Raw genomic sequence first — 25,991 nt, forward strand, 5'->3', positions numbered from 1 at the left:
ATGGCGGGAAGCATTGGGAGTTATGCTTTCTCTCCTTCGTTTCCAAGAAGAGGACACAATGAAGATTTAGACATGCCCAAGACATCAATATTGGGTGAACAACCCTCAGAAGCTCCACTAGCGGTTTAATGCCTGGGACCCTCCAGCATTTGTTCTAGAACTGAAGAAGCTTCTCGGATCAGGTGCAAAGAAGTTTTTAAAGCTCTCAAGAGTACCGTGAGGTGGATAACTGAGGACATACAAAGACTTTGAAAGATTTCCCAACTCCAAGATTAAGAATGCAATGAACACTGTGAAGAAGATGGTTTCAAATGGTAACAGGAAGGCACTGCTGGGATTTGAACCCAGGATCTCCTGTTTACTAGACAGGCGCTTTGACCAGCTAAGCCACAGCGCCTCCTGCTGTCAGGCAAACCGGTAATACCTGGTATTACCTGGTACTGCAGAAGGAGACGAGTTCAACTTTTTTTTTACTTTTGTGCACTATAAATGTAAGATATGGTCAAACAGTCCAACAAGTAACTTCCTGTTCCTCACTTCTTCAATGACCTCGGTGGAAACATCATAAGGTGAAGGAGAAGCTTTTGAGACTGATTCAACAGGGTGAGTCTGAACACTGTGAAGAAGATGGTTTCAAATGGTAACAGGAAGGCACTGCTGGGATTTGAACCCAGGATCTCCTGTTTACTAGACAGGCACTTTGACCAGCTAAGCCACAGCGCCTCCTGCTGTCAGGCAAACCGGTAATACCTGGTATTACCTGGTACTGCAGAAGGAGACGAGTTCACTTTTTTAACTTTTGTGCACTATCAATGTAGGATATGGTCAAATAGTCCAACAAGTAACTTCCTGTTCCTCACTTCTTCAATGACCTCGGTGGAAACATCATAAGGTGAAGGAGAAGCTTTTGAGACTGATTCAACAGGGTGAGTCTGAACAAGTCCTCAAAACAACTCTATTTCCCTTGGCAAGGGTGGATTCCCGCACTTTACTGTCAAAGCTTTGTTTGTTTCGTAAAGCACTCTTTTGAATGTGCTCATTGGCTAACTGGTAGCTTTCTGCAAGACTCTCTCAGCTCTCCAGATCTAATTTCTGTTCACGTAGCCAATCGGAAAGAGACATCTGCAGCAGGGGGCATGGCCCAGCTACATCAGTTTGACAGAAATCTGCTGGTATTGCAGAGGCTCCAATAGCCAAACATTGTACTCGTGCAGACGATGGTACTGCTGCCTCCTCCTCAAGAGTTGAGGAATACTCATGTCTCTTGCATACTGCCTTTACTGCCTCGGTTGGAAAATCTGGCTCTTTGTTGCGGCGCAAGAGCTGTGCAGTAAAGCCTTCAATGGCATTTTCCTCATCATTAGAACTCTGATCAGATATATCACAGGCATGCAGATACGGACGTCTCAACAGCCCATCTGCATCTTGGTTGTCCTTCCCAGCACTATACTCAATGTCAAAATCAAAACTGGAAAGTACGGCCAACCAGCAATGCCCTACTGCGTCCAACTTTGCAGATGTTAAAACGTATGTGAGTGGATTATTGTCTGTCATCACTGTACATTTTACTCCATAGATACAGCGGAAAACGTTCTGGGTGACAGCCCACTTCACAGACAGGAAGTCAAGCTTGTGTGCAGGGTACCTTTGCTCAGACTTGGAGAGACCCCTACTGGCACAGGCAATGACTCTTAACTTGCTCTCCTGTTCTTGATATAGGGCTGCACCGAGAACATGGGCGCTTGCATCGGTGTGCACAATATAATGTTCTTTGGATCTGCAAACCCAAGAACAGGAGCTGTTGTGAGCTTGAGAATCAATGTCTTAAAAGTATCTTCAGCGGTTGGGGTCCATTTTTCGTGAAAAAGGCTTTTTGAGATCCGCACTGGTAGAAACCTTGTGGTTTCTGCCAGACAGACTGGATTTTCTCTTCAGTGGGAGGCAACCAGCACTTAAGTGATTAAGGGGTATTGCAAGCTTGGAATAGTCTTTTATAAACCTCCTGTAATATCCAGTGAACCCAAGGAAAGACTTAAGCTACTTGATGTTAGCTGGTCTTGGCCAGGTAGTGAGGGCAGCTGGATCTGTTTTGACCCCTTCTGATGATACAACATGGCTGAGATATTGGACAGATGTCCTGAAGAACTGACATTTCTCTGGCGACAGCTTTAAAGTAAATTCTTTCATCCTATGGAGGACCTTCAGCGATCATTCCTCATGGTTCTCAAGTGTAGCTGAGAAAGGAGTGACATCATCAAGAAAAACCGAGACCTGACTCAAATTCCTGCTGCCTATACACTTTTCCATAACATAAGAGGAAAGTAGAACACCTCCTTATGCTGTTTTTAATAGAGAACTCTTCGGCATTTATTTTAACACAACACCTAACAGTCTTACCTTCTCTTATCAGTAACTCGAATGATTTGCAGAATCTTGACAGTACTTTTGGGACGAAAGCTCAATATAACCCTGCCTCACCCAGTTTCTATACTGGTCCATTTATGTCTGTTGTCACAGTTGCGCAGTTTCATGTTTTAGTAGACTTTCAGTTTTGATGTTTTTCATCTGCATGTGGTGCACAGCTGCTGGGGTGTCCTTTGCTAAATCTTTAGTGCCTCCAAACTTCAGATTCAACAGATTACTTCCTTTTATTTTGACATTGAGGAAAAGTTGCCTACACAGAATTTCTTATTTTGAAATAGCTCAACAGGCACTGCTGGGATTTGAACCCAGGATCTCCTGTTTACAAGACAGGTGCTTTGACCGGCTAAGCTACAGTGCCTCCTTCAGGGAAGGGAAAAACCAAGTAACCTCTGCAGACACAGTTTTGAATCGGTTTGTCACATTTTTCCCCACCAGCTGTTGGACAGTAGCCAGAGACACGCAGCTCAAGGCGCTGTGGCTTAGCTGGCCAAAGCGCCTGTCTCGTAAACAGGAGATCCTGGGTTCAAATCCCAGCAGTGCCTTACCTCCCTACCAATGCCATTACATTTCATTAATGAGTGCTGATGGCGGGAAGCATTGGGAGTTATGCTTTCTCTCCTTCGTTTCCAAGAAGAGGACACAATGAAGATTTAGACATGCCCAAGACATCAATATTGGGTGAACAACCCTCAGAAGCTCCACTAGCGGTTTAATGCCTGGGACCCTCCAGCATTTGTTCTAGAACTGAAGAAGCTTCTCGGATCAGGTGCAAAGAAGTTTTTAAAGCTCTCAAGAGTACCGTGAGGTGGATAACTGAGGACATACAAAGACTTTGAAAGACTTCCCAACTCCAAGATTAAGAATGCAATGAACACTGTGAAGAAGATGGTTTCAAATGGTAACAGGAAGGCACCGCTGGGATTTGAACCCAGGATCTCCTGTTTACTAGACAGGCGCTTTGACCAGCTGAGCCACAGCGCCTCCTGCTGTCAGGCAAACCGGTAATACCTGGTTTTACCTGGTACTGCAGAAGGAGACGAGTTCAACTTTTTTTTTACTTTTGTGCACTATAAATGTAAGATATGGTCAAACAGTCCAACAAGTAACTTCCTGTTCCTCACTTCTTCAATGACCTCGGTGGAAACATCATAAGGTGAAGGAGAAGCTTTTGAGACTGATTCAACAGGGTGAGTCTGAACACTGTGAAGAAGATGGTTTCAAATGGTAACAGGAAGGCACCGCTGGGATTTGAACCCAGGATCTCCTGTTTACTAGACAGGCACTTTGACCAGCTAAGCCACAGCGCCTCCTGCTGACAGGCAAACCGGTAATACCTGGTATTACCTGGTACTGCAGAAGGAGACGAGTTCACTTTTTTAACTTTTGTGCACTATCAATGTAGGATATGGTCAAATAGTCCAACAAGTAACTTCCTGTTCCTCACTTCTTCAATGACCTCGGTGGAAACATCATAAGGTGAAGGAGAAGCTTTTGAGACTGATTCAACAGGGTGAGTCTGAACAAGTCCTCAAAACAACTCTATTTCCCTTGGCAAGGGTGGATTCCCGCACTTTACTGTCAAAGCTTTGTTTGTTTCGTAAAGCACTCTTTTGAATGTGCTCATTGGCTAACTGGTAGCTTTCTGCAAGACTCTCTCAGCTCTCCAGATCTAATTTCTGTTCACGTAGCCAATCGGAAAGAGACATCTGCAGCAGGGGGCATGGCCCAGCTACATCAGTTTGACAGAAATCTGCTGGTATTGCAGAGGCTCCAATAGCCAAACATTGTACTCGTGCAGACGATGGTACTGCTGCCTCCTCCTCAAGAGTTGAGGAATACTCATGTCTCTTGCATACTGCCTTTACTGCCTCGGTTGGAAAATCTGGCTCTTTGTTGCGGCGCAAGAGCTGTGCAGTAAAGCCTTCAATGGCATTTTCCTCATCATTAGAACTCTGATCAGATATATCACAGGCATGCAGATACGGACGTCTCAACAGCCCATCTGCATCTTGGTTGTCCTTCCCAGCACTATACTCAATGTCAAAATCAAAACTGGAAAGTACGGCCAACCAGCAATGCCCTACTGCGTCCAACTTTGCAGATGTTAAAACGTATGTGAGTGGATTATTGTCTGTCATCACTGTACATTTTACTCCATAGATACAGCGGAAAACGTTCTGGGTGACAGCCCACTTCACAGACAGGAAGTCAAGCTTGTGTGCAGGGTACCTTTGCTCAGACTTGGAGAGACCCCTACTGGCACAGGCAATGACTCTTAACTTGCTCTCCTGTTCTTGATATAGGGCTGCACCGAGAACATGGGCGCTTGCATCGGTGTGCACAATATAATGTTCTTTGGATCTGCAAACCCAAGAACAGGAGCTGTTGTGAGCTTGAGAATCAATGTCTTAAAAGTATCTTCAGCGGTTGGGGTCCATTTTTCGTGAAAAAGGCTTTTTGAGATCCGCACTGGTAGAAACCTTGTGGTTTCTGCCAGACAGACTGGATTTTCTCATCAGTGGGAGGCAACCAGCACTTAAGTGATTAAGGGGTATTGCAAGCTTGGAATAGTCTTTTATAAACCTCCTGTAATATCCAGTGAACCCAAGGAAAGACTTAAGCTACTTGATGTTAGCTGGTCTTGGCCAGGTAGTGAGGGCAGCTGGATCTGTTTTGACCCCTTCTGATGATACAACATGGCTGAGATATTGGACAGATGTCCTGAAGAACTGACATTTCTCTGGCGACAGCTTTAAAGTAAATTCTTTCATCCTATGGAGGACCTTCAGCGATCATTCCTCATGGTTCTCAAGTGTAGCTGAGAAAGGAGTGACATCATCAAGAAAAACCGAGACCTGACTCAAATTCCTGCTGCCTATACACTTTTCCATAACATAAGAGGAAAGTAGAACACCTCCTTATGCTGTTTTTAATAGAGAACTCTTCGGCATTTATTTTAACACAACACCTAACAGTCTTACCTTCTCTTATCAGTAACTCGAATGATTTGCAGAATCTTGACAGTACTTTTGGGACGAAAGCTCAATATAACCCTGCCTCACCCAGTTTCTATACTGGTCCATTTATGTCTGTTGTCACAGTTGCGCAGTTTCATGTTTTAGTAGACTTTCAGTTTTGATGTTTTTCATCTGCATGTGGTGCACAGCTGCTGGGGTGTCCTTTGCTAAATCTTTAGTGCCTCCAAACTTCAGATTCAACAGATTACTTCCTTTTATTTTGACATTGAGGAAAAGTTGCCTACACAGAATTTCTTATTTTGAAATAGCTCAACAGGCACTGCTGGGATTTGAACCCAGGATCTCCTGTTTACGAGACAGGCGCTTTGGCCAGCTAAGCCACAGCGCCTCCTGCTGACAGGCAAACTGATATTACCTGGTATTACCTGGTACTGCAGAAGGAGACAAGTTCAATTTTTGGGCACTATGAATGTTGGCATTCAGAAAATAGTGCTTGAAAATTAAAGCGGATTCTTAGCTTGCCTCCTGGTTACTCACCAAACCCTTTAAATGCTGTCAGAACCATGTAACTTGATTCTTATCTGTGTAATTATTAAAATAAGTAACTCTTTGACCCTCGTGTTTTACCTTCTTACAGGCTGTTTCTTTTTGTTAAGGTCAAAAGATTAAAGCATATTTCTGATAAACTCTTAATTTAAAACCAAACAGAGATGACAAAGCTTTTTATTCTCTCGCTTTACATTTGCAGGAAAATAAATAGCATCCAGGGTCAAATTTCAGTGAATAAATTTTAATTTTGGAGACTTTGCTAAACATGACAGTTTGTTCAGGTTGCAGATTTTCATCGCTCCACACAAACACGTTTTTAAAATGTTTGTTTTTACACTTAGAGCCTAGCATGAAGCTTCTCAAGATCCTCGGCGGCAGACGGCCGTATCCTGCTCTCAGCCCGACCAGGACCGCCCTCGCGTCGCTTTTAAACCAGGCCCGGGTGTCCGTTTTACTCGAAGCACTTCACGATTGGCTGGTGTCCCGTCTCCTTGAGGAAGCACAGCAGGTCGTCCAGTCTGAGCCCCATGGTGGCAGCGTTGGTCATCGGGTGGAAGTAGACCATCTCGTGGCCTCCTTCCACCAGGTCCCGGTCCAAGACGAACTTCACGCTGTGACCCTGATTGAAGAGCAGTGCAAGAGCCGTCGCACAGCCCTGACCCACCTGAAGGAGAGGGGAGGAGGAGTCTAAAGCTGTGACCTGTGAATCCAGCTCAATAATTGGCCCTCCCCGTTTTGATCCTCCCTACTTTCAGCTTTTCCAACATGGCTGCCTCATCTGCGAAGCACAGATTTCCACTCTCGACACCAAGCTTCTTGGCGAGGTCATTAAGGTTCACCTGCAGATGGAACGACAGGAAGTGAGGTGTTAGTCTTTAGTTTTTAAGTCAGAGGTCATGTGGAGGAGCTGACCTGGCGGTCATGGCGGGCCGACACCAGCCACAGCCCCTTCTTCTTCTTGTCCTTTAGGAACAGGTTCTTGGTGACGGCGCCATTCACGCCCTGCAGGTGAGGCATCATCTCCTCCACCGTGAACACCTGCAGGAGGAGGAGAGTGGGTGAGAGCGGGCTCTTTGTGGAAGCTTTGTGGAAGCTGTATTACTAACATCAAAGCCTCCTGCAACTCTTCCTGGTTTCCTACATCAATAAAGCTGTCTGACTGTGATGCCATCCATGCCTGCAGGACTAAACCAAACTCTGTGGTCTGGCGCCCTCTGCAGGTCACAGCAGGTCCTGCAGCACAAACGTGTCAGAGCAGTTTATGAAAGCTGCAGCAGACAGGAAGTACATAAATATATGCACATAAGTCAGGCATTCAAAGTCATATCTGCTTTTTCACGGCGCGCTCGATTCTGAGCGGAGCTCTAAAGCGCCCGTCCCAACGGATCCCGTTCAAAAACACTGCGCATTTCAGGATAAACAGATTCTGCGCAAACACAGCTGACTGCGCCTAAACTTCATCACGTAATTTTAACGTGAATCCGTGTGCTCGTGAATTCAGCACACACACGGCAAGCAAAGCGGCTCTTCTTTACTTCAGCTGACAACTTTGTTACTCCCCCACGTGTCAGTGAAACTGAAAGAGCGAGAAACTGAGGAGGAAACGCGCACTTCCACAACTGTGAGCGCGCATCAGGAGACCCTATCATGGTCACGCGTGGCGCCGAATAAAAGTGCGAGTCTCTCCGATTGTGGAAATGTCTCCGAGCATATTTTCACGTATTTATATGATCTAGAGTCAGACGGGGATGTTGAAAATGCCAGAAGCGCTAATGGGATTCGGTGTAGTCGGGCTGTCCGGTTTACCGGCGGGTGCTCCACGCATCTCGTCTGGATGTGTAAAGTCTGCAGATGTTTCTCCAGCTGTGCGCGCAGGTCCTCCGACATCTTCACGTGAGACAGCAGCTCAAACGGACACAGGTGGACCCGGCAGGTAGCCGCTGAGGAGCAGCTCTTCTTCTTCTGCAGCTATTTTCCTGCAGCTGGCCGCTCGCTTCCTGTCACAGTGCCACCGTGTGACTGAGGAACAGAGCCAGCTACTCAAACTGAGCACGGGGTGCCCGCTCAGAGTGCAGGTTGTAATGGGGAAGGATCTGCGTGCAGCTCGAACTCTTTTAGAAAATGAAAATTATAAAACTGTTCGATTTGGGTCAAAGTAGCACCGACGGGTCAGAGAGACAATCACAGCGCCTCCGAGCGTCAACACAATTCCATTAAACCCGAAAATCTGAGTGCTGAGATTAAAATCCTACATGCACACATACGCACACAGACTCACACACAGATGCACACAGTTTCAGAGGTGATGAAGTACAAATACTTTGTTACATGAGTACTTAAGCGGACTTTTCAGTAGCCGTACTTTGTTTTTTACTCCTCACATTTTAAGTCTCGACTTTATCATCCTTTCAGTTTAAGTCAGACTCGTTACTTCAGCTTTTTGCATAAGAAACAACCACATCAGGGATGGATGTGAACGATACAGAGGTATCAGAGGCCAAGGACGTAAGCCCGGCGAGCTCAATCGGTGGAGCATGAGATTCTTAATCTCAAGGGCGTGGGTTTGAGCCCCACATTGGGCGTTGACCTTTATTTACGAAATTCCCCACATGTGGGATTATGAGGAGTTTAAAATAAAAAACATGCAGGGAGCAGGAGCACATGACGTTTCAGAGGGCAGGACAATGAACACGAGACCCTTGTCCAATGAACAGAGGTGACCACACATCTGAACTTCCAGCAGCTCTGCGGGGTCCAGCTTTAGTGTTCCTGACTTTGAACCCTGAACGCTTCACCTGTGTCTCCTCCGTTAGCTTCTCCGTCAGCTCCTCCTGCTGTTTCCTGCGTCAGCAGCTGCTGGAGCAGAAGTCCTGATCTCCACATCACTTCCACCAGATGTTTCTTTACACACCGATGAAATATGTGACACGCACACTCACGCTGCTCATCCACCCATTAGTGCAAAGTGATTTATGTTCACTGTTTCTGCTCGACAGGAGGCGCACGCTTCATCATTCAGCTTACGGTGACGTGTTTCCAAGGTTCATTCATCAACTCACAGTTCAAATCAAACATAAATGTGACCACACGTGAGGAGAAGGAGGACCATGGAGCGGCCCCACCTGAAATCCTCGTCTTTCACCTGAGCTGCAGATCCACGGTTTATGTTTAACTTGACTGAAGGCCTGTAGGAGGCGCCGTGGCTTAGCTGGATAAAGCGTCCCAGCAGCGTCCCCTCTGACGTGGTCGTGTTCTTCCAACTCCAGCCTCTGCATGTCCTCCTTCACACATTCATGAACCTCCTGTGAGGCCGTCCAGGTGTTTAAACTGTCCCTCCTGGATGTGAGCATGCTGCTGCACAGCTGCTGCACAGCTTCATGAGCTCTGTTCATTAAGAATGAAAGGCAGTTTGTGTGTTTTGTGTGAGGCGTCATAAGGGGACGCACACTCGGAGGCTCACTGCCTAGAATCACTGCTCAGGTGTGAGCTTGACTCTTATTATTACGTATTGATGAGGCTTTTCCTGATGATGTCGACAGGTGTTTGATCCCCTCACTGTTTCCCCCTCTCCCTCCCTCTGTCTCGTCTTCCTTTTCCTGCTCAGTGTTAGTCCACATGTTTGCTCCTGGACTCTAACATCCACCCTACTGAGAGTGCGCACTCAGTGTCCTACATTCATCTCAGCTTCCATCAGTTTAACTGTTGATTAAATGGATGCACACACACACACACACACACACACACACACACACACACACACACACACACACACACACACACACACACACACACAGTTGATTGAAATCATTCTTCCATGGGTCGATGCTGCTCAGTGTGTCAAACCACGAAAACATAAAAACTAAAACATCTCGCTCTGATTTTTTCTACAAAGCAGCTTTTAGTGACACACACACACACACAGACACACACACACAGACACACACACACACACACACACACACACACACACACACACAGACACACACACACACACACACACACACACACACACACACACACACACACTGAAAGCCTGTTGCACAATAACATGATTAATGACCAAGTCTAACTCACGACACGTAAACACTGAAGAGTCCACGCTGCTGCCCTGACAGCGCTGCATGTGCTGCTGCTGTTTCTGGGGAAGAAACTAAAAAGTGCAACGCCAACAGAGTGCGCTCGGAGCTGCAAAGGAAGACGAGACAGGGGGAGGCAAGAGGGGGAAACGGTGAGGGAACTGGGAAGAAAGGCCAGCAGATCAAACACCTGTCGACGTCATCTGACCTCTACAGCAGCCCCACAGCATACAGCACAGGCTACCTGACCTGGTGAGCTGAGCCAGCAGCCCATCATTAGAAGTCTTCTTATTCAATGCAAAGCTGCTCTTCAAAGGTGCAAACACCACCAGCTGCTCCATCACCCTGGACGGGTGGAGCTGCTTCAGCTGCAGTGCTGCGGCTGGTTAAACAGCAGAGGCTGTGTTTGAATCTCAGCAGGGCCTGCTTCAGGAGAAACTCCACAGGGTTAAAGTGCAGCTTTTAACACTTGTTTCAGTTTCAGTCAGAAATGAATTAACTACAGCGCTGAAAATCAGAAGGTAAATGTCTTTATGACTGTAAATGTGCTGAGTATGAGCTGATGTAAAGGTTTACATCAGCTCATACTCACAGTTCTTATGAAGGAGGAAATTATCTACGGAGACCAAACAGTTTGTCTGTACACATGGGACTGACTCACCGCTGCCTCTGCTGGACAGTAGTGGAACTGTACATTTCACAGTAATGTACGTTACTGTGAGCTGATGCTGTCTGAGGTCATTTTCTGTCCTTTTATAGACGTTTCACAGCCGTATGTCGCACATTGCATCCCTTTGAAGTCGTTCTGTTCCTTTGTAATAGTTCATTATATCTTTGTGCTCATCTATCTGCACTTCAGGGCGGTTTTGCATCCTTGTGCAGGAATTTCACACTCCTATAGAGTCATGCTGCATCCTTTTTGTACTCATAAAGAAACCTTTTTGTCATTTTAAGTCTCTTTGCAGCCCTTTTCTAATCCTTCTGCACCTCTTTGATGTTGTTGTCCATCCCTTTGTACTCATAAAGAAACCTTTTTAGTCATTTTGAGCCCCTCTGTAGGCATTAAGCATCACTTGGTGGATATTTTGCACCTTTTTAAAAAGCTTTCTGCTTGAGTCATTTCTCATTGCTTTGCAGTCATCTTCACTCCCACCACACACTGTGCTTTTCTTTTAGCCATTTAGTGTCCCTGTGGTTTGTGAGATTTGTCATCATTTAGCCCCACTTTGTGTCTTTGTGTTTTTTAATAATCGTGCTGTGATTTGACGCCTTCTCTTTCGGTTCTTGATTGTAACTCAGTGCCAGTCAAAGTGAAAGTAAGGACGAGGTCATGACCCTGAACTCATGTGCTGTCATCTGTCTTGCACTTTTGTGTTCTTTGGGCCAGAAATGTGCTCTAATGTGTCGCTTGGTCTTAAACACCAACATCCTGCACTCATGTTTGTTAGTTTGAGGTGTGAAACTTGTCTTCAGGAGACGTATCGAAGCTCCTGCTGAGAAACATCTGCTCCTTTCCGCAGTGCATCCTGCAGCACGTGCCGTCCTTTCAAGAACCTCCAACAGTCGCTCACGTCTTCGCTGACCTCACTGAGGAAGCACTCAGCGCTCATTCACAGCCAAACCTCGCGGCTGCTGCCAGCGGTTCCAGCTGTGAACCTCTGCCCTCTTCCTGGTTTCCTAGTATTTTGCATATTTGTCACACTTACATGTTCAGATCATTAAACTAATTTTAATATTGGACAAAACTCCCTTTTAACAGGTTTTGATGCAACCACTTACAAAATCTGTGGCTGCGTGGAAGCAGGAAGTTGGAAGTGCAGGACTCTGGAGACGGATTATTGTTGGACGACACAAACTCAGAAGGCGATGCAAAACAAAGGAACAGCCAGAAGTTTGAAGCAGGACGCAAAAGACACAGAGAACACGGCGTGAGGAGGATACGGCAAGTTCAATACCTGTGTGAGGTGAACGAACCAAACTGAGGCGGACGAACAAGTGAATAAACGTGGAGACGAGACAGGTAACAGACAGAGGTGGGACAGGCACAGGCAGGGATCACACAAGAAAACTCAATAATGCAAAAGCCTGAAGATACCTGAAATATAAACAGACTGCAGAGAAAACTGTCGTAGGAAACCAGGGACCAGGTTCATGTTCAGCAGTGAGGCAGGAAACATAAAGGGAAACAATATCAGCTACAGCCGAGACCACCACTCAGAACAAAACTTTAAATGTTAGACACAAATAGAAAAAACAGGAAACACTGGGATTTAAAGCCAGCCATCCCGACCCGTAAACGTGTTTTTGTCATGGCTGTCACGCGTTCTGGTCAGGGTCAAAGGTTACAGTTTATTTACAAAAGGGTGAACCACAGTGCAGTATATGTGTACAGAGAGAAGGGGTCCAGGGGGGAAGAGGGAATCCACACACTCTCCTCTTTAGCCACTCTCGTCCTGATCTCCACTCACGCAGCCACACACAGGAATCACAGGGAAGGGTCCGTCAACAGGTCCGGGAAACTCTATGCACAGAACACAGGTTAGTCTAACAGGCGAAGACAGCTGAGAGCACGAACACGGGAGGGTCAGCGTTCCAGAGACGATAACCAGCTCCGCCCAGGAAGAGAGGAGAAAGGAGGAGAGAGAAACATAAAGAAAACCTTTAGCCATCACGAGCCAGCCGGAGAGGACGGGGACCATGACAGTGTTTTAGTTGTTTCACAGAGCGCACGGAGCAGGAAGTGACACAGGAAGTGATCAGCTGATTTCTCACTAACACTCCTCCTGACTCTGTTTGTACGTGCTCCAAATTTTAGAAACAGCTGACTGAGAACAACCGTTTATTCTGCCACGCGTTGGATGTCTTGTGAAAACTTGCTAACACTTTATAACACGACTGAGAGCTGTAATTACGTTCAGTTTCATCTACATACAGGAAAAAACAATAATGTGAGGAGAGCTGGAGAAGGTTCGTGTCCTCCGCCTGCAGGGTTAAATACGACACGCCGTCTTATTTAACCCTGCAGGCGGAGGACACCGGAAACAGGACAGGGGGAAGCTTCACCTCCATTACTGAGCAGGAGGCACCAACTGATCGTTCCTGCACGACCGAGCCTGAGTCTTTATGCTTCCATTACTATGTGAAAATGGACCAAACCAGCTGTTATCCACAGACACTCCACTTTCATCTTTAGATTGACAAAAGACACCTGAACCGTTCCTTTGGATGGATTTAAGCGCCGTCCGCTTCCAGAGAACGGAGACAGAGTAATATTCAGACAAAAATACAACAAGAAGGAAGAACAAGCTGCAGCCTGGGCTCAGACACAGGTGAACCTGACGAGGACATCCACAGAAAAGGAGACGCTCAGAAGCAGGAAGTAAAACCATGACCAGACAAATGGAAAAGGAAGTTTGACAGGAAGTGGATAAAACACAAATGAGTAAACAGAAAGACAATAAAAGTAAAATCTGACGGTGACAGGAAATCTCTCCACTCTGATGAAACCAGCCTGACCTCTGCTGTCCTCTCATTGTGTCTCCAGTCCTCGCTAAGCTGCAGCAGGCCAGCAGATAATCAGCGTAATGACTTTTCATCAGAGCGCTGACCTGAAGACCCACATTTCCCCCCGCGGGGGAGGCATTCCTCCCCGTTATAAGTACGAGTACCTGCGATCAGCCTCGTCTGCAGATCGTCAGCTGGTTCTGAGCGTCTCCCTGACACGATGTGAACGTCTGTGGAGCTTTCTGTGCTGGCAGCTGCCTGGAGAAACGTGGAAGTGCGTGGACGCTGAAGCAGAAGATCTCCTCTCGGCTCTGGGCGTTCGAAGCTTAGAGCTCAGCTCGTCCAGCTTCTTCGTGCTTCCAGGTACAGAGAGGTCAGTCTCAGGTGTTCTGCATGTTCACCGCTCACATGGACATTTTTCTGCTTGTTTGGCTCTTGTGTGCTGGCTTTGTGCATCTTTGTTTGACACTGTCAGAAACAAAAGCAGAGAAAACTGAAGTGATTCAATGATCACTGTTAAGTTCGTCCAGCTGACGTTCTCGTCCACCTGATCCTGCTGTGAGGTTAACACTGAACACGGGAACGAGGACAGATTTGTTTCCATGTTGCAAAAAGTCATTTCTGATGTTTCTAATTGTTTTAGCTGTTTTATCTTTGTTTGTATTGAAAGACTGTAGTGATTTACAAACAGGTTATAGAGAAATCAAAGACATTACCTTCCTGTGAGTATCTTGTGTTATCGCACCTACATTATAAAACCATGCATAGAACCATTATCTTACATTTGTTGCCATATATACTGTTCTGATACATTATTGGCCAGCTCAGTCTCAAAGCAGACGTTGTTAATGTCAGTGACACTTTTAGAATAAAGGATTGTAAAAGCCACTTAACCAGAAACTGACCGTAGCTTCTACGTTGTGACAGGATGTTTGTGGCTCAGGATGACTTGATGAGAGATGCATTTGACAAACGTCCATAAAACACTGAATAATTACAGGAAGGCTGTTTTTATAGGTTTAACTCACTCAAATGCAACATTTGAATGAACAGTTGAAAACAGCTGGAAACTGAGTTTTAGGTGCTTTGTAAAAATAATTCAAATATAATGAATTGTTCAGGTTTTGCTGACATTTAGCTTCGAAGTGTCTGTGCACGAAACACGAGTAATGTGAAAGTCTGCAGAGCCTTTAAAGGTGTGATGAGTTTGGAGGAAGATAAAACCTTTAAATGTTTCCAGTAAGCTGTGTTGGAGCTGCTTTGGTGGTCTGTGTGAGGTCAGACGCTCTCAGGTTGACTTTCTCCTCCCACACAGTTTCTTTTCATTCTTCTCTTCACGGTCTGAGGTTAGAGTCCAGCCTCTGATTAACACTAATGTGCTGCTCCAGAGGAAGAAAGCCTTTCACCTCTCAGACCGTTTCTTTGAATATGCATTACATTTCATTTCAAATGTTTTTCTCCACGAGTCCTTATCACCTTGGTTACTGTTGCTATACCGCCAAGCTTCCCATCGTCAGACATGCTCACTGTGATGTGTTGGTGTCAGTGTTGAACAACGTGGACATTAAAGCTGACAGCCCAGAGTGTGACGCCGTGTTTCACACACACTGGATACACTGACACCAGTGACACCAGTGACACCAGTAACACAGCAGCGAAGGCTGGGGTTTTACAGACCTACAGACTGCACATTAGCTTTAGACCTCTGTGTTTCCCACAGTGACCGAATATAAGTAACGAAGGTCCAGATGTCTTTGTTGGCGTGCAGCAGCATCGTCCTGCATGGCGTCCTGTCCGCGGACGCAGAACCAGACTGTCTGTTTTCTGTCAGTTGTTAACGCTTCATTTTATTCTGATATAACTGACGAACGGATCAAAAGTCCACCGACATCATCACAAACCTCATTCTGATGAAAACTGAAGATCAGACTTGGAAACTTGTGGCTGAGCAGCGACAGCAGCAGGTCCGTGGTTTGATCCCGGCTCCTCAGGTCTGCACACTGAACCCTAAAAACAGAGCAGCCATGCTGTCCTTAAACAGCTCGAGCTAGGCCACGCCCCTAATATTGAAAACATGAACACAGTAGCTGTGTCCCTTTGGAGGACCCGGGCTTTGCGGTCTACGTGGGCCGGGTTTCTTCGAAGACCGAGACGGCCGGAAGTGCGAGGTTGTGAAATGTGACGGTCTGGCCTTCAGATCTGCGTCACCGCTGTCTCGGTGGAGTTTAATAAACTCAGCCGTCTGCTCCTTGCTATCTAAAATATAACAGGACACTGGAGTAAACTCTCGACCGTCTCACACTTCTGTTTAATCAGTTTTCTGTTTGACGTTTATTCAGCTGTGTGAAAACCAAGGAGGAACCCACCCGATGGATTAATAAAGTTTTATTTAATCTAATAATCTAATAACTTTAATCTCAGCCAAACCGATTTACTCCGGAACAAATAAAACACTGAAAAAGCCCAAGAACAACATTTTTAAGTTATCCGAGTGACTTATATATCATGTTTAACCAGAGTAGCGACAGACAGCGGGGATCTGAAAACGATGAAGCCGGGAGTCCGCTGCTCTCACCAGCTCTAGTGACCATTGAACCCCCTGGTCAGCTATTGAGCTGGTGGGTAACAGACGTCGCCGAAAACATCAAAGCACTTTTGCAAATATGTGGTGTCTTGATAAACTGAGCAGATATTTGAGGTTTACACAGCTACATTCTCGCCTGAAAATATGTAAACGTTTATTTTGTGACCCAGAAAGAATAATGAGAGTAATATTAAAACTAAGCAGCGACCGCCATTGTTGGAAACTGAAACTGGCTGGGCCGCGCTATGAATTCTGGGATATGGTGGGCCACGAAGGACACACCGACCCATCCTTCAAATCCGGGGAAATGAAGGACGCATTTGAAGGAGTCGACGAATTGGGACAGCCGTCGTCGCCTGGCTGTGACGTAATTGGCCTACAAATGCGTCCTCCGAAGGATGCAGCCGACGTTTTGGCGGCACAGCTAGTGTAAACAGGTGAGTGATGGAATCCAGGTGTTAGGAAGTAGGCGTGATCTCTGAGCCCAGACTCACTGCTGCCTCTGGCGGATGTTAGAGGAACTGCAGGCTTTTTTCTCACAGAGAGAATAAAACTAAACCGTATAATGCTGATCACGTGTTGCTGTTTGTGGCTCCTCTCTCTCCCACCTGTCACACCTGCAGTCAGACCTCCATGAACTAACCCCCGCCCCCCCTCTCTCTCCCCTTGTGCTTGCAGTCCGCGAGCGGAGCAGAGAGCAGATCAGAGCATGCGCTCGGCGCGGCAGAGCATCATCTCCTGCAGCGACCGTGAGGCGAACTGTACGGCCGCGCGCCACCCGGACACCCTGGAGCTGTCAGGATCCTCCGCGTGGAGCTCCAACGACTCGGCCGTTGACGCGCTCCAGCTCGAGGCGCTCCAACTGCCGGCTGCGGCCGCTACGACCGTAAGTCTCCCTCTAAATCCTCTGATTTCTCTGATTCCTCTGATCGCAGGATCCAAACACACCTGAGCAGCTTCCACCTGCCAGAGCGCGTTTTGATCCACTCGGCGGTTCTTCGGTGGTTTTACGCACGGCGCTTGCGGCGCGGGAGAACGGAGAGCTTTGTTTAAACACAAAGAAAATTCTGTGAAGTGTGACAAACCGAGCAGTGAGTCAGACAGAGTCGGTACCGGTACCTGCGGTTTAAATCTAGTGCTGAAAACTCAAATCTCACATTCATAGTTTGAGGTTCGCTTCGTCGGTGTCCTCGGGGCTTTAAAGTGCAGCTGATCATTAATCTGACAACTAACTGATCAGCCTCATATCATGAGCTCATTAAAGTATTAATTAAATTATTGATCGGGAAAAGTGACGTAATTCAGAGTGACAGCAGCAGAAATCAGAGAGCGCAGAGTCTGAGTGCATCCGGGTTTACTGCAGGCTCTGTGTGTCTGTATGAACCCAACAGCGCTTAGCAAAGCACATCTGTACAGCTGTGAGCCCAGCATGCTTTCTAGTTAAACTGAAGTTAAACACATGCTGACACACACACACACACACACACACTGAGGCTGCGGGACACGCTGCGGGTGGCTCAGGTGATTGGTGGCGTGCTGATAACAGCGTGTGAGGCTGCTGTGTGTCCACACACTGATTTCAGGCTGATGTGAGGTGTGGCGCTCTCAGCGCTGCTGTTGTCAGTGGCAGAGTTGGCGTTCTTCTTTCTGCTGCTGATGTTCTGCTGGCAGGTTGGTGTTTACTGCAGGTTGTGGTTCACATGCTGTCTTCCCTCGCAGCGGTTCAGCTGCTTCAGACCAGCTGGGTGACGGGAGGTGGAGGCGGTTTTTCTCTGCTTCAGTGCATAGTCAGTGTCATGGGACCTAATCATAGTGGTGGGTTTCCAGCAGCAGACTCTGGCCTTCTCTCGTCCTTTTCCTTCCCCCCTCTGCTCCAGGTTTTCTTCCTGGCTGGACATGAATCACCTGAACCTGAGAGCTCTCCACAGCAGATCACCTGCCTCCACCTCCTCCTATCCCAGCATGCTCCTCTGTCACCTCTCCTTCACTGTACCCATGAACCACCTCTGAGCTCTTCCTCTTCTCCTCCTGCCTGCAGCTCCATCTTCACCCTCCACCCTCCCTCCTTTGCACATGCTCAGACCTTCTCAGCCTTTGTGACTCTGATTTGTCAGTCTGATGGACTCATCTCCATCTTGCTCACTGAACATCTGAACACCTCAGCTCCAAAGCCAAAGAAAAAAGCCAAGCCAAAATGGTCAAGTCCTTCATGAGCCAGCAGATCTCCACACGAACCTTTCAGGGCTGGAAAGATGTAAGAAAAAGGTCTGCTGATAGGCGGTCGTTTCCACATGTATACAGCGAGCTGCAGTTACTGCAGAGAATGAGAGGCGTGGATGACACATGCAGTTATTTTATGAGGTTTTTGCTCTGATCTTTTCTAGCTGGCATATCGTTGTCAGGTGATGCTTGAAACTGAGACGCTGATCCAGGATGAAGCTTTGGATAATGCTGCAGGTCAGTCAGGTGATCCAGGAACTGCTCAGACAAAAGCAACAGTCCTAAAAGTGAAAGTGTGATCATAGTGGACTGTGTCACGGTCCACACTACACTACACACTCAGTACAGCACCTCACTGTACCGTGCAGGGGTACTTTGGTATTGTGGTCCTTTGCAGGAGGTGCTTGGAGTTGTGCTGCTGTGGTTTACAGTCTCCAACCTCTGGTGGCAGGACGCCGACCGTCAGGGGCAGATTCCAACCCGAAGCCTTCAGAGGAGAGTTAACACTCCTGCAGCTGTGAAGCCTTTAGTTAGTTTACCCTTTTTGGCCCTCCATAAAGTTTACATGGTTGCTTTGGGCCAGTATGAGCCGTCGGGGGAGCGCTGGGGGGCGTGCTGGGGCACGCTCGTGTAGATCGAATCTGTGCCTCGCCTGCTAACAGTCTGTATTCAGTGACTTGGGATGGCGGCATTTAGACGACACTTGTTTTTAAAGTCAGAACATTTTGTCCTTCCTGCTCTGGCTGTCATTGGTTGAGTCTGGGTGTGATGTTCGAGGAAGTCTGTATCACTGCAGGAAATCTCAGTCCAGTAAACGATTCTGTGAGAGCCCCGCATTTATAAACGACGGCGCTGCAGGAGGTCAGCTGACGCGCGCAGGAGGCTGGGAGCACTTCCCGTGACCAGCAGGCACACAAATGTAGGTTAATGTGACACATTCACACTGCTCTTGTTTGCAATTTGGCATTTTGATGACATTTACATGTGATCTTTAACGGTTTTATCACACAGCAGCAATCTCCCAGAAACAACGTTTGTTATAAACAACAGACTGTAGATAGAAAATGGCCACACAGTGTTGTAAGTTCAGCGTTTTGTTTGCCACGATGTCGTTTTATTATGAGGTAAAAACATCTGGACGAGAGTCAGCCTTGTTTTCAGTCACAGCTGCAGACAGATGCTGGACCCCAGACTTCCCTGAAGGCTCTGATTGGGGGCGGAGCCTGCAGGCGTTTACGGCGGGAGGCACAGCGCCAGCGCCTCAAGCTGCTCCTCTGTCTTGGTGTTTTCATTGGGACACAGCGTGCAGACACATTGCTGGCTGATAACCTTTGGTGATATTTAAGGGGGCGCTTCGGGCCACGTGTGAGTCAGAGCACGGCTTAGAGCAACCAAGCAAGGTCAAAGGGTCGGTGCTACTGCTGCTGCTGCCGGTGCAGCTGATCAGAAATAAGCAGAGCTGAATCTGTGCCGGCTTGGTCCGAGTCTGCTGAGCTCGGTGATTGGTGCATTTCTAAGCTGATGGTGATTGATGAGTAAACAAGGTTAACGTCAATTTTTTTAGTTCTTCGAGGAAAATCCTTTCCGTGGAAATCAATCCACAAAGAGCTGAAAATGCAACATAGTGTGCGTCTAATCTGCCGTTCACCATCACAGGTTTATCTGCTGATCCTCCCGGGGATTAACCTCCTGAGGTGCTGACCCTCAAAACACGTCAGTGTCCTATTTTCCTCGATTACCCACAAACCCGCCCAAACTCCACCGAGTGAGTCATCGATTTTAGGAGAGGAGTCTGGAAATGTTTTCGAGGATCATTCTCCTTCCACGCAGCCCCGACTTTCACTTTGTTTTAAACTTCATGTAAATATTTGCTGGTGTCACTGACTCATTAATTATTAATGAAACCCTAACTCTTTAATGTCCACGGTTTGAACGTCGTCTCCCACAGAGCATCACATTAATGAGCTCTGAGAAGCAAACGATTAAAGTGAAAATCAGACATTTGTATAAATCACGAGTACATTTAAGTTGAGACGGTTTCCTTTGAAACCACAGAGGTCATGAGAAATGCTCAAAGCTCAGTTTTAAAGCTCTTCTCTTCTGGCTGAAAGTCTTACGTCTCACATGCCAGAGGATCTTGGTGTCATAATCAAAATCCAGGTGAGGAAGTGGTTCCTTACCTGTGGAGTATTAAATCCCGTTCTTTATATTCTTTACGGCCAAAAAAGACACGGCTCAAAGTGGTCTTTTACTTAAAAAATGATTTTCATTTTACATATCCCGGAATATGGAGACCTGAACACACGAACACACAAGGTCTCAAGCAAATAAAAGGAAGCCAGGTTATTTATGTACTTCTCGACGTCACACCACACTTTAAGTTTCGATCAAACAGCCTAGTTGGTTTCACTTTCTGGCTGCAGTTACCATGCTTCTGCAAAGCGGAGGTCTCAGAGTGGAGCCGCTGCCATAACTGAAAGGCACCTATAAAGATACCAGTATACATTGCGTCACCGACCACCGAGCCTCTTTATCCTCCTGACTTCGGCTCTTCTGTCTGATTTTGTAGCTTTGAAGGACCAAATGAACCGGATTAGCATAAGCAGCAGCAGAGCCGAGATCAGAGAGTTGATCTTGGACCTTTGAAGCGATTCTCCAGGCATTAAACACTCCATCCTCCTTCTGGGCTCTGCTCTGAAGCTGAAGGAAAAGGTCTCAGCCATTTCTTAGATTTCTGAGAGCTCCGCGGCTGGACGGAGAGGATCTGAAGCTGGATGCTTGTGTGCTTTGTGGCTGGTGTAGCAGCACTAACGTGGCTGCAGATGTGTGATGTTGTTTGGCAGGTAGACGAAGTAAATGAAGAGTTTTTGTGGCCCAGAGGGTTCGTTTTGCAAAGCTCCATCAGAAGCTGAAGTCATGTGGAGCTGAAGCCTGCCATCGGATCTGTGCCTCTGTGTGACGTCTGTCTGCACTGTCGTCATATATTTTCATCCTTTGTGTGCACAGTAGACTTATAGTCAAGACCGCCTAAACCAAGACCAAGACAACACCAAGACAGACGAATCAAGACAAAGTCGAGACAAGACCGAGACAAGAAAGTCTTTAAACTGCAGGTTTACGGGTGTCAGGCATATTTATGTGTTTTTGCGATGCACTCGCACAGCCCTCCTCACCGCTGTTACTGTCTCACTCACTTACTGAGAGGACAGCACGTCTCATGCTCTCGTTTTTCACATAATGATTTATCCTATATCCTCGCATGTGATTGGCCACAATAGAGGGATTGGAGCATAGCTGACCCACTGTGTGAGAGCCGAGCGGCTCTCGCACAGTGGGAGTCGACTCTTCTGATTCACTGCAAAGCACTCTGTAAGCACGGCTCTCAGAGCTGATGCTTCTGCGCACGACACATTATCGAACGTTACGTATCGCTTCTGATAAAACTCTTCAATTTCAAGCCAAAGAGATAGCCAAAGCTTTTTATTCTCTCGCTTTACATTTCGCAGTATAATAAAAACATCCAGGGTCAAAATGTTCAGGAATAAATCTAATTTGTGGGACTTGCCTAAAACTATTGACCGTTTGTTCAGGTTGCAGATTCTCATCGCTGCACACAAAACCCTGTTTTTTAAAAATGTTCCTTTTTACACTAGAGCTTAGCCTGAGCTTCTCAACGATCCTCGGCGGGCAGACGGCCTTTATCTGCTCTCAGCCCAACCCGTGACCGCTCTGCTGTTGCTTTTTAAAACCAGGTGTCCGTTACTCGAAGCACTCACGGATGGGCTCGTGTCCCGTTTCCTTGAGGAAGCGCCGCACGGTCGTCCGGTCTGAGCCCATGGTGGCCGCTGTTGGGTCATACGGTGTGGAAGTAGGACCATCTCGTGGCCCTCCTTTCCACCAGGTCCCGGTCCAAGACGAACTCACGCTGCGATCTGATCGAAGGCCGCGCAAGCGCCGTCGCACCTGCCCTCCCGGACCCATCTTGAAGGCGAGGGAGGGGAGTCTAGTGCTCTGTGACCTGTTGAATCCACGCTCAATCCATTGGCCCTCCCCGTCTTTGATCCTTTCTTACCATTCCGCTTTTCCAACATGGCCTGCCTCATCTGCGACGCGCAAGCTTCCACTCCCGACACCCAGCTTCTTGGGAGGTCCTTAGTTCACCTGCAGATGGAACGAGAGGAAGTGAGGTTGTTAGTCTTCGTTTTTTTAATTTCAGAGGTCATGTGCGAGGAGCTGACCTGTCGGGTCATGGCGGGCCGACACCAGCCACAGCCCCCTTCTTCTTCTTTGTCTTCAAGAACAGGTTCTGGTTGACGGCGCCATTCACGCCTGCAGGTGAGGCATCATCTCCTCCACCTGTGAACACCTGCCGGAGGAGGAGAGTGGGTGAGAGCGGCTCTTGTGGAAGCTTGTGGAAGCTGTATTACTAACATCAAAGCCTCCTGCAACTCTTCCTGGTTTCTACTCAATGAAAGCTGTCTGCGACTGTATGCATCATGCCTGCCGGACTAAACCAAACTATGTAGGTCTGCGCCCTCTGCAGGTCACAAGCCGGTCCTGCCGATACAAAACGTGGTCGTGAGCAGTTTATGAAAGCGCCAGCCAGTGACAGGAGTACATAAATCTATGACATAAGTCAGGTCATCAAGTATATTGCTTTTCCTGCGGCTCGATTCTGCGCGGAGTCTCCTAACAGCGCCAGTCCAACGGATCCCGTTTCAAAAACACTGCGCATTTCAGGATCAGAACAGATCAGGAGCAAAAAAAGCGACTGTCGCCTGAAAACTTCATAACGAATTTTAACCGGATCCGTGTGCTAGGAATTCAGCCACACAACGGCAGCAATCGGTCTTCTTTACTTCAGCTGACACAACAATAAACTTTTTTTTTTTTGGTTAATCACCACGTGCGTGAAAATGAAAGAGCGAGAACTGAGGAGTGAAACGCGCACTTCCAAACACTCGTGAGCGCGCATAAGGCGACCCTACATGGTCCCGCGTGGGCCGATCAAAGTCGCGAGTCTCTCGATTTTGGAAATGTCTCGAGCCTATTTTAGTATTCTATGATCTAGAGTCAGTACGGGATGTTGTGAAACATGCCATGAGCGATCATGGGATTCGGTGTATTCGGGCTTGTCGGTTTACCGCGGGTGCCCACGCATCTCGTCTGGATGTCGTAAAGTCTGCAGATGTGTCTTCCCAGCTGTGCGCGCAGGTCCCTCCGACATCTTCCACGTGAGACAGCAGCTTCAAACGGACACGGTGGCACCCGGCAGGTATCCGTGAGGAGCCTGTCTCTCTTCTTCGCAGCTATTTCCTGAAGCTGGCCGCTCGCTTCCTGTCACAGTGCCACCGTGTGATGAGGAACAGAGCAGGCTACTCAACATGCGCACGGGGTGCCGCTCAGATGTGCAGTTTGTAATGGGGAAGGACCTCTGCGTGCAGCTCGAACCTCTTTTCTAGAAAAAGATACAATCTATAAAACTGTTCGATTTGGGTCAAAGTGGAGCCACCGACGGGTCAGAGCGACAATCACAGCCGCCTCGAGCGCAACCAATCCCTAACCCGGAAAATCTGAGTGCTGAGATTAACTCCTACATGCACACCTACGCACACAGACTCACCCACAGCTGCACACATGTTTCAGAGGCTGACTCTACAAATACTTGTTACTGCGTACTTAAGCGGACTTTTCAGTAGCCGTCCTTGCTTTTTCTATCCTCACATTTAAGTCTCGACTTTATCATCCTTCAGTTTAAGTCCGCTTTTTACTCCGCTTTTGCTAAGAAACAACCACATCAGTGATGGTGTGAACGATACAGAGGTATCCGAGGCCAGGACGTAAGCCTCGGCGAGCTTAATCGGTGGAGATGAGATTCTTAATCTCAGGGCGTTTGTTTGAGCCCCACTTGGGCGTGACTTTATTTCGAACTCCCCACTGTGGGATCTCTTGCGTATGTTTAACATAAAACATGCAGGGAGCAGGAGCACGACGTTTTCAGAGGGCAGGACAATTCACACGAGACCCTTTCCACATGAACAAGGGGAACCACACCTCTTGAATCTTCAGCAGCTCTGTCGGGTCCGCTTAGTGTTCCTGACTTTGAACCCGACACGCTCTTCACCTGTGTCTCCTCCTTTAGCTCTCCGTCAGCTCCTCCTGCTGTTTCCTGCGTCAGCAGCTGGCTGAGCAGAAGTTCTGTCTCACACATCACTTCCCCCCAGATGTTTCTTTACACAACCCAACCCCTGCTGAAAATGGACATACACAATTCCACGCTGCTCATCCACCCATTAGTGCAAAAGTGCTTATGTTCATGTTTCTGCTCGACAGGAGGCGCCCGCTTCATCATTCATCTTACGGTGACGTGTTTCCATGGTCATTCCTCAACTCACATGTTCAATCAACCATAAATGGACCACACGTGAGGAGAAGGAGGACCATGGAGCGTGCCCCACCTCACAATCCTCCGCCTTCACCGAACTTGCAGATCCACGGTTTATTGTTTAACTTGACTGAAGGCCTGTCGGAGGCGCCCGTGGCTTTAGCTGGATAAATGCTGTCCCAGCAGCGTCCCCTTGACGTGGTCGTGCTTCTTCCACACTCCCAGCCTCTTGTCATGTCCTCCCTCACACATTTCATGAACCTCCTGTGAGGCCGTCCAGGTCGTTTCAATTGTCCCACCTGGCTTTGAGCATGCTGCTGCCACAGCTGCTGCACAGCTTCCTGAGCTCTGTTCATTCAGACTAAAAGCCATGTCTTGTGTCGTTTTTGTGAGGCGTCATACGAGGACGCACACTCGGAGGCTCACTGCTAGCATCACTGCTCATGTGTGAGCTTGACTCCCTTATTTATTACGTATTGCTTGAGCCTTTCCTGTGATGTCGACAGGTGTTTGATCCCCCTCACTGTTTACCCGCTCCCTCCTCTGTCTCCTCTTCCTTTTCCTGTCAGTTTAGGCCCTGTTTGTCCTGGACTCTAACATCCACCTACTGAGAGTGCGCACTCAGTGTCCTACATTTCATCTCAGCTTCCATAGTTCCTAACTGTTGGATTTAAATTTCACACACACACACACACACAACACCACACACACACACACACTACACACACACACACACACACACACACACCCACATCACACACAGTTGGATTGAAATCATTCTTCCATGGGTCGCTTGCTGCTCAGTGTGTCAAACCGACAACAAAAAACTAAAACATCTCGCTCTGATTTTTTCTACAAAGCCGTTAGTGACACAAACCCACCCAAACAGACAACACACACACAGCACACCACACAACACCACACACACACACACACACACACACAGACACACACACCCACACACCCACACACACACACACACACACACACACCACACACAACTGAAAGGCCTGTTGCACAATACCATGCTTAATGACCAAGTCTAACTCCGACACGACACACTGAAAGAGTCACGCTGTTTTTACGCTTCCTTGACAGCCGCTGCCTGTGCCTGCTGCGTTTCTGGGGACAGAAAACTAACCGTTGCAACGCCACCAGAGTGCGCTCGGAGCTGCAAAGAAGACGCGACAGGGGGAGGGCAACGCGGGGGAAAACGGGTGCGGGAACTGGGACAGAAAGGCCAGCAGCCTAAACACCTGTCGCGCATGTTT

General features: G+C 47.6%; 1 protein-coding gene and 7 non-coding genes across 8 annotated transcripts; 1 reads left to right on the plus strand and 7 right to left on the minus strand.

Moving 5' to 3' along the window:
- Nucleotides 1-323: 323 nt before the first annotated feature.
- On the minus strand, nt 324-397 carry trnat-agu. Its single transcript has one exon. It is a non-coding gene; the product is annotated as a tRNA-Thr (tRNA).
- A 252-nt stretch (nt 398-649) lies between these two features.
- trnat-agu lies at nt 650-723 on the minus strand. The gene has a single exon. It is a non-coding gene; the product is annotated as a tRNA-Thr (tRNA).
- A 1,985-nt stretch (nt 724-2,708) lies between these two features.
- Nucleotides 2,709-2,782, minus strand: trnat-ugu. Its single transcript has one exon. It is a non-coding gene; the product is annotated as a tRNA-Thr (tRNA).
- Nucleotides 2,783-2,892: 110 nt separating this feature from the next.
- On the plus strand, nt 2,893-2,966 carry trnat-cgu. The gene has a single exon. It is a non-coding gene; the product is annotated as a tRNA-Thr (tRNA).
- A 365-nt stretch (nt 2,967-3,331) lies between these two features.
- On the minus strand, nt 3,332-3,405 carry trnat-agu. The gene has a single exon. It is a non-coding gene; the product is annotated as a tRNA-Thr (tRNA).
- Nucleotides 3,406-3,657: 252 nt separating this feature from the next.
- Nucleotides 3,658-3,731, minus strand: trnat-agu. Its single transcript has one exon. It is a non-coding gene; the product is annotated as a tRNA-Thr (tRNA).
- Nucleotides 3,732-5,716: 1,985 nt separating this feature from the next.
- On the minus strand, nt 5,717-5,790 carry trnat-cgu. The gene has a single exon. It is a non-coding gene; the product is annotated as a tRNA-Thr (tRNA).
- Nucleotides 5,791-6,108: 318 nt separating this feature from the next.
- Nucleotides 6,109-7,943, minus strand: LOC120734872 (prolyl-tRNA synthetase associated domain-containing protein 1-like). The gene is made up of 4 exons (XM_040033952.1): nt 7,758-7,943; nt 6,864-6,989; nt 6,701-6,790; nt 6,109-6,615 (listed from the first exon to the last, which is right to left on the minus strand). Exons 1-4 carry the CDS (start codon nt 7,836-7,838, stop codon nt 6,403-6,405), a joined length of 510 nt encoding a protein of 169 aa, XP_039889886.1. The 5' UTR covers nt 7,839-7,943; the 3' UTR covers nt 6,109-6,402.
- Nucleotides 7,944-25,991: the final 18,048 nt, after the last annotated feature.

The sequence above is a fragment of the Simochromis diagramma genome, unplaced genomic scaffold (genome assembly GCF_900408965.1).
Source record: "Simochromis diagramma unplaced genomic scaffold, fSimDia1.1 OVJJ01000176.1, whole genome shotgun sequence".
Lineage (NCBI taxonomy): Eukaryota > Metazoa > Chordata > Actinopteri > Cichliformes > Cichlidae > Simochromis > Simochromis diagramma.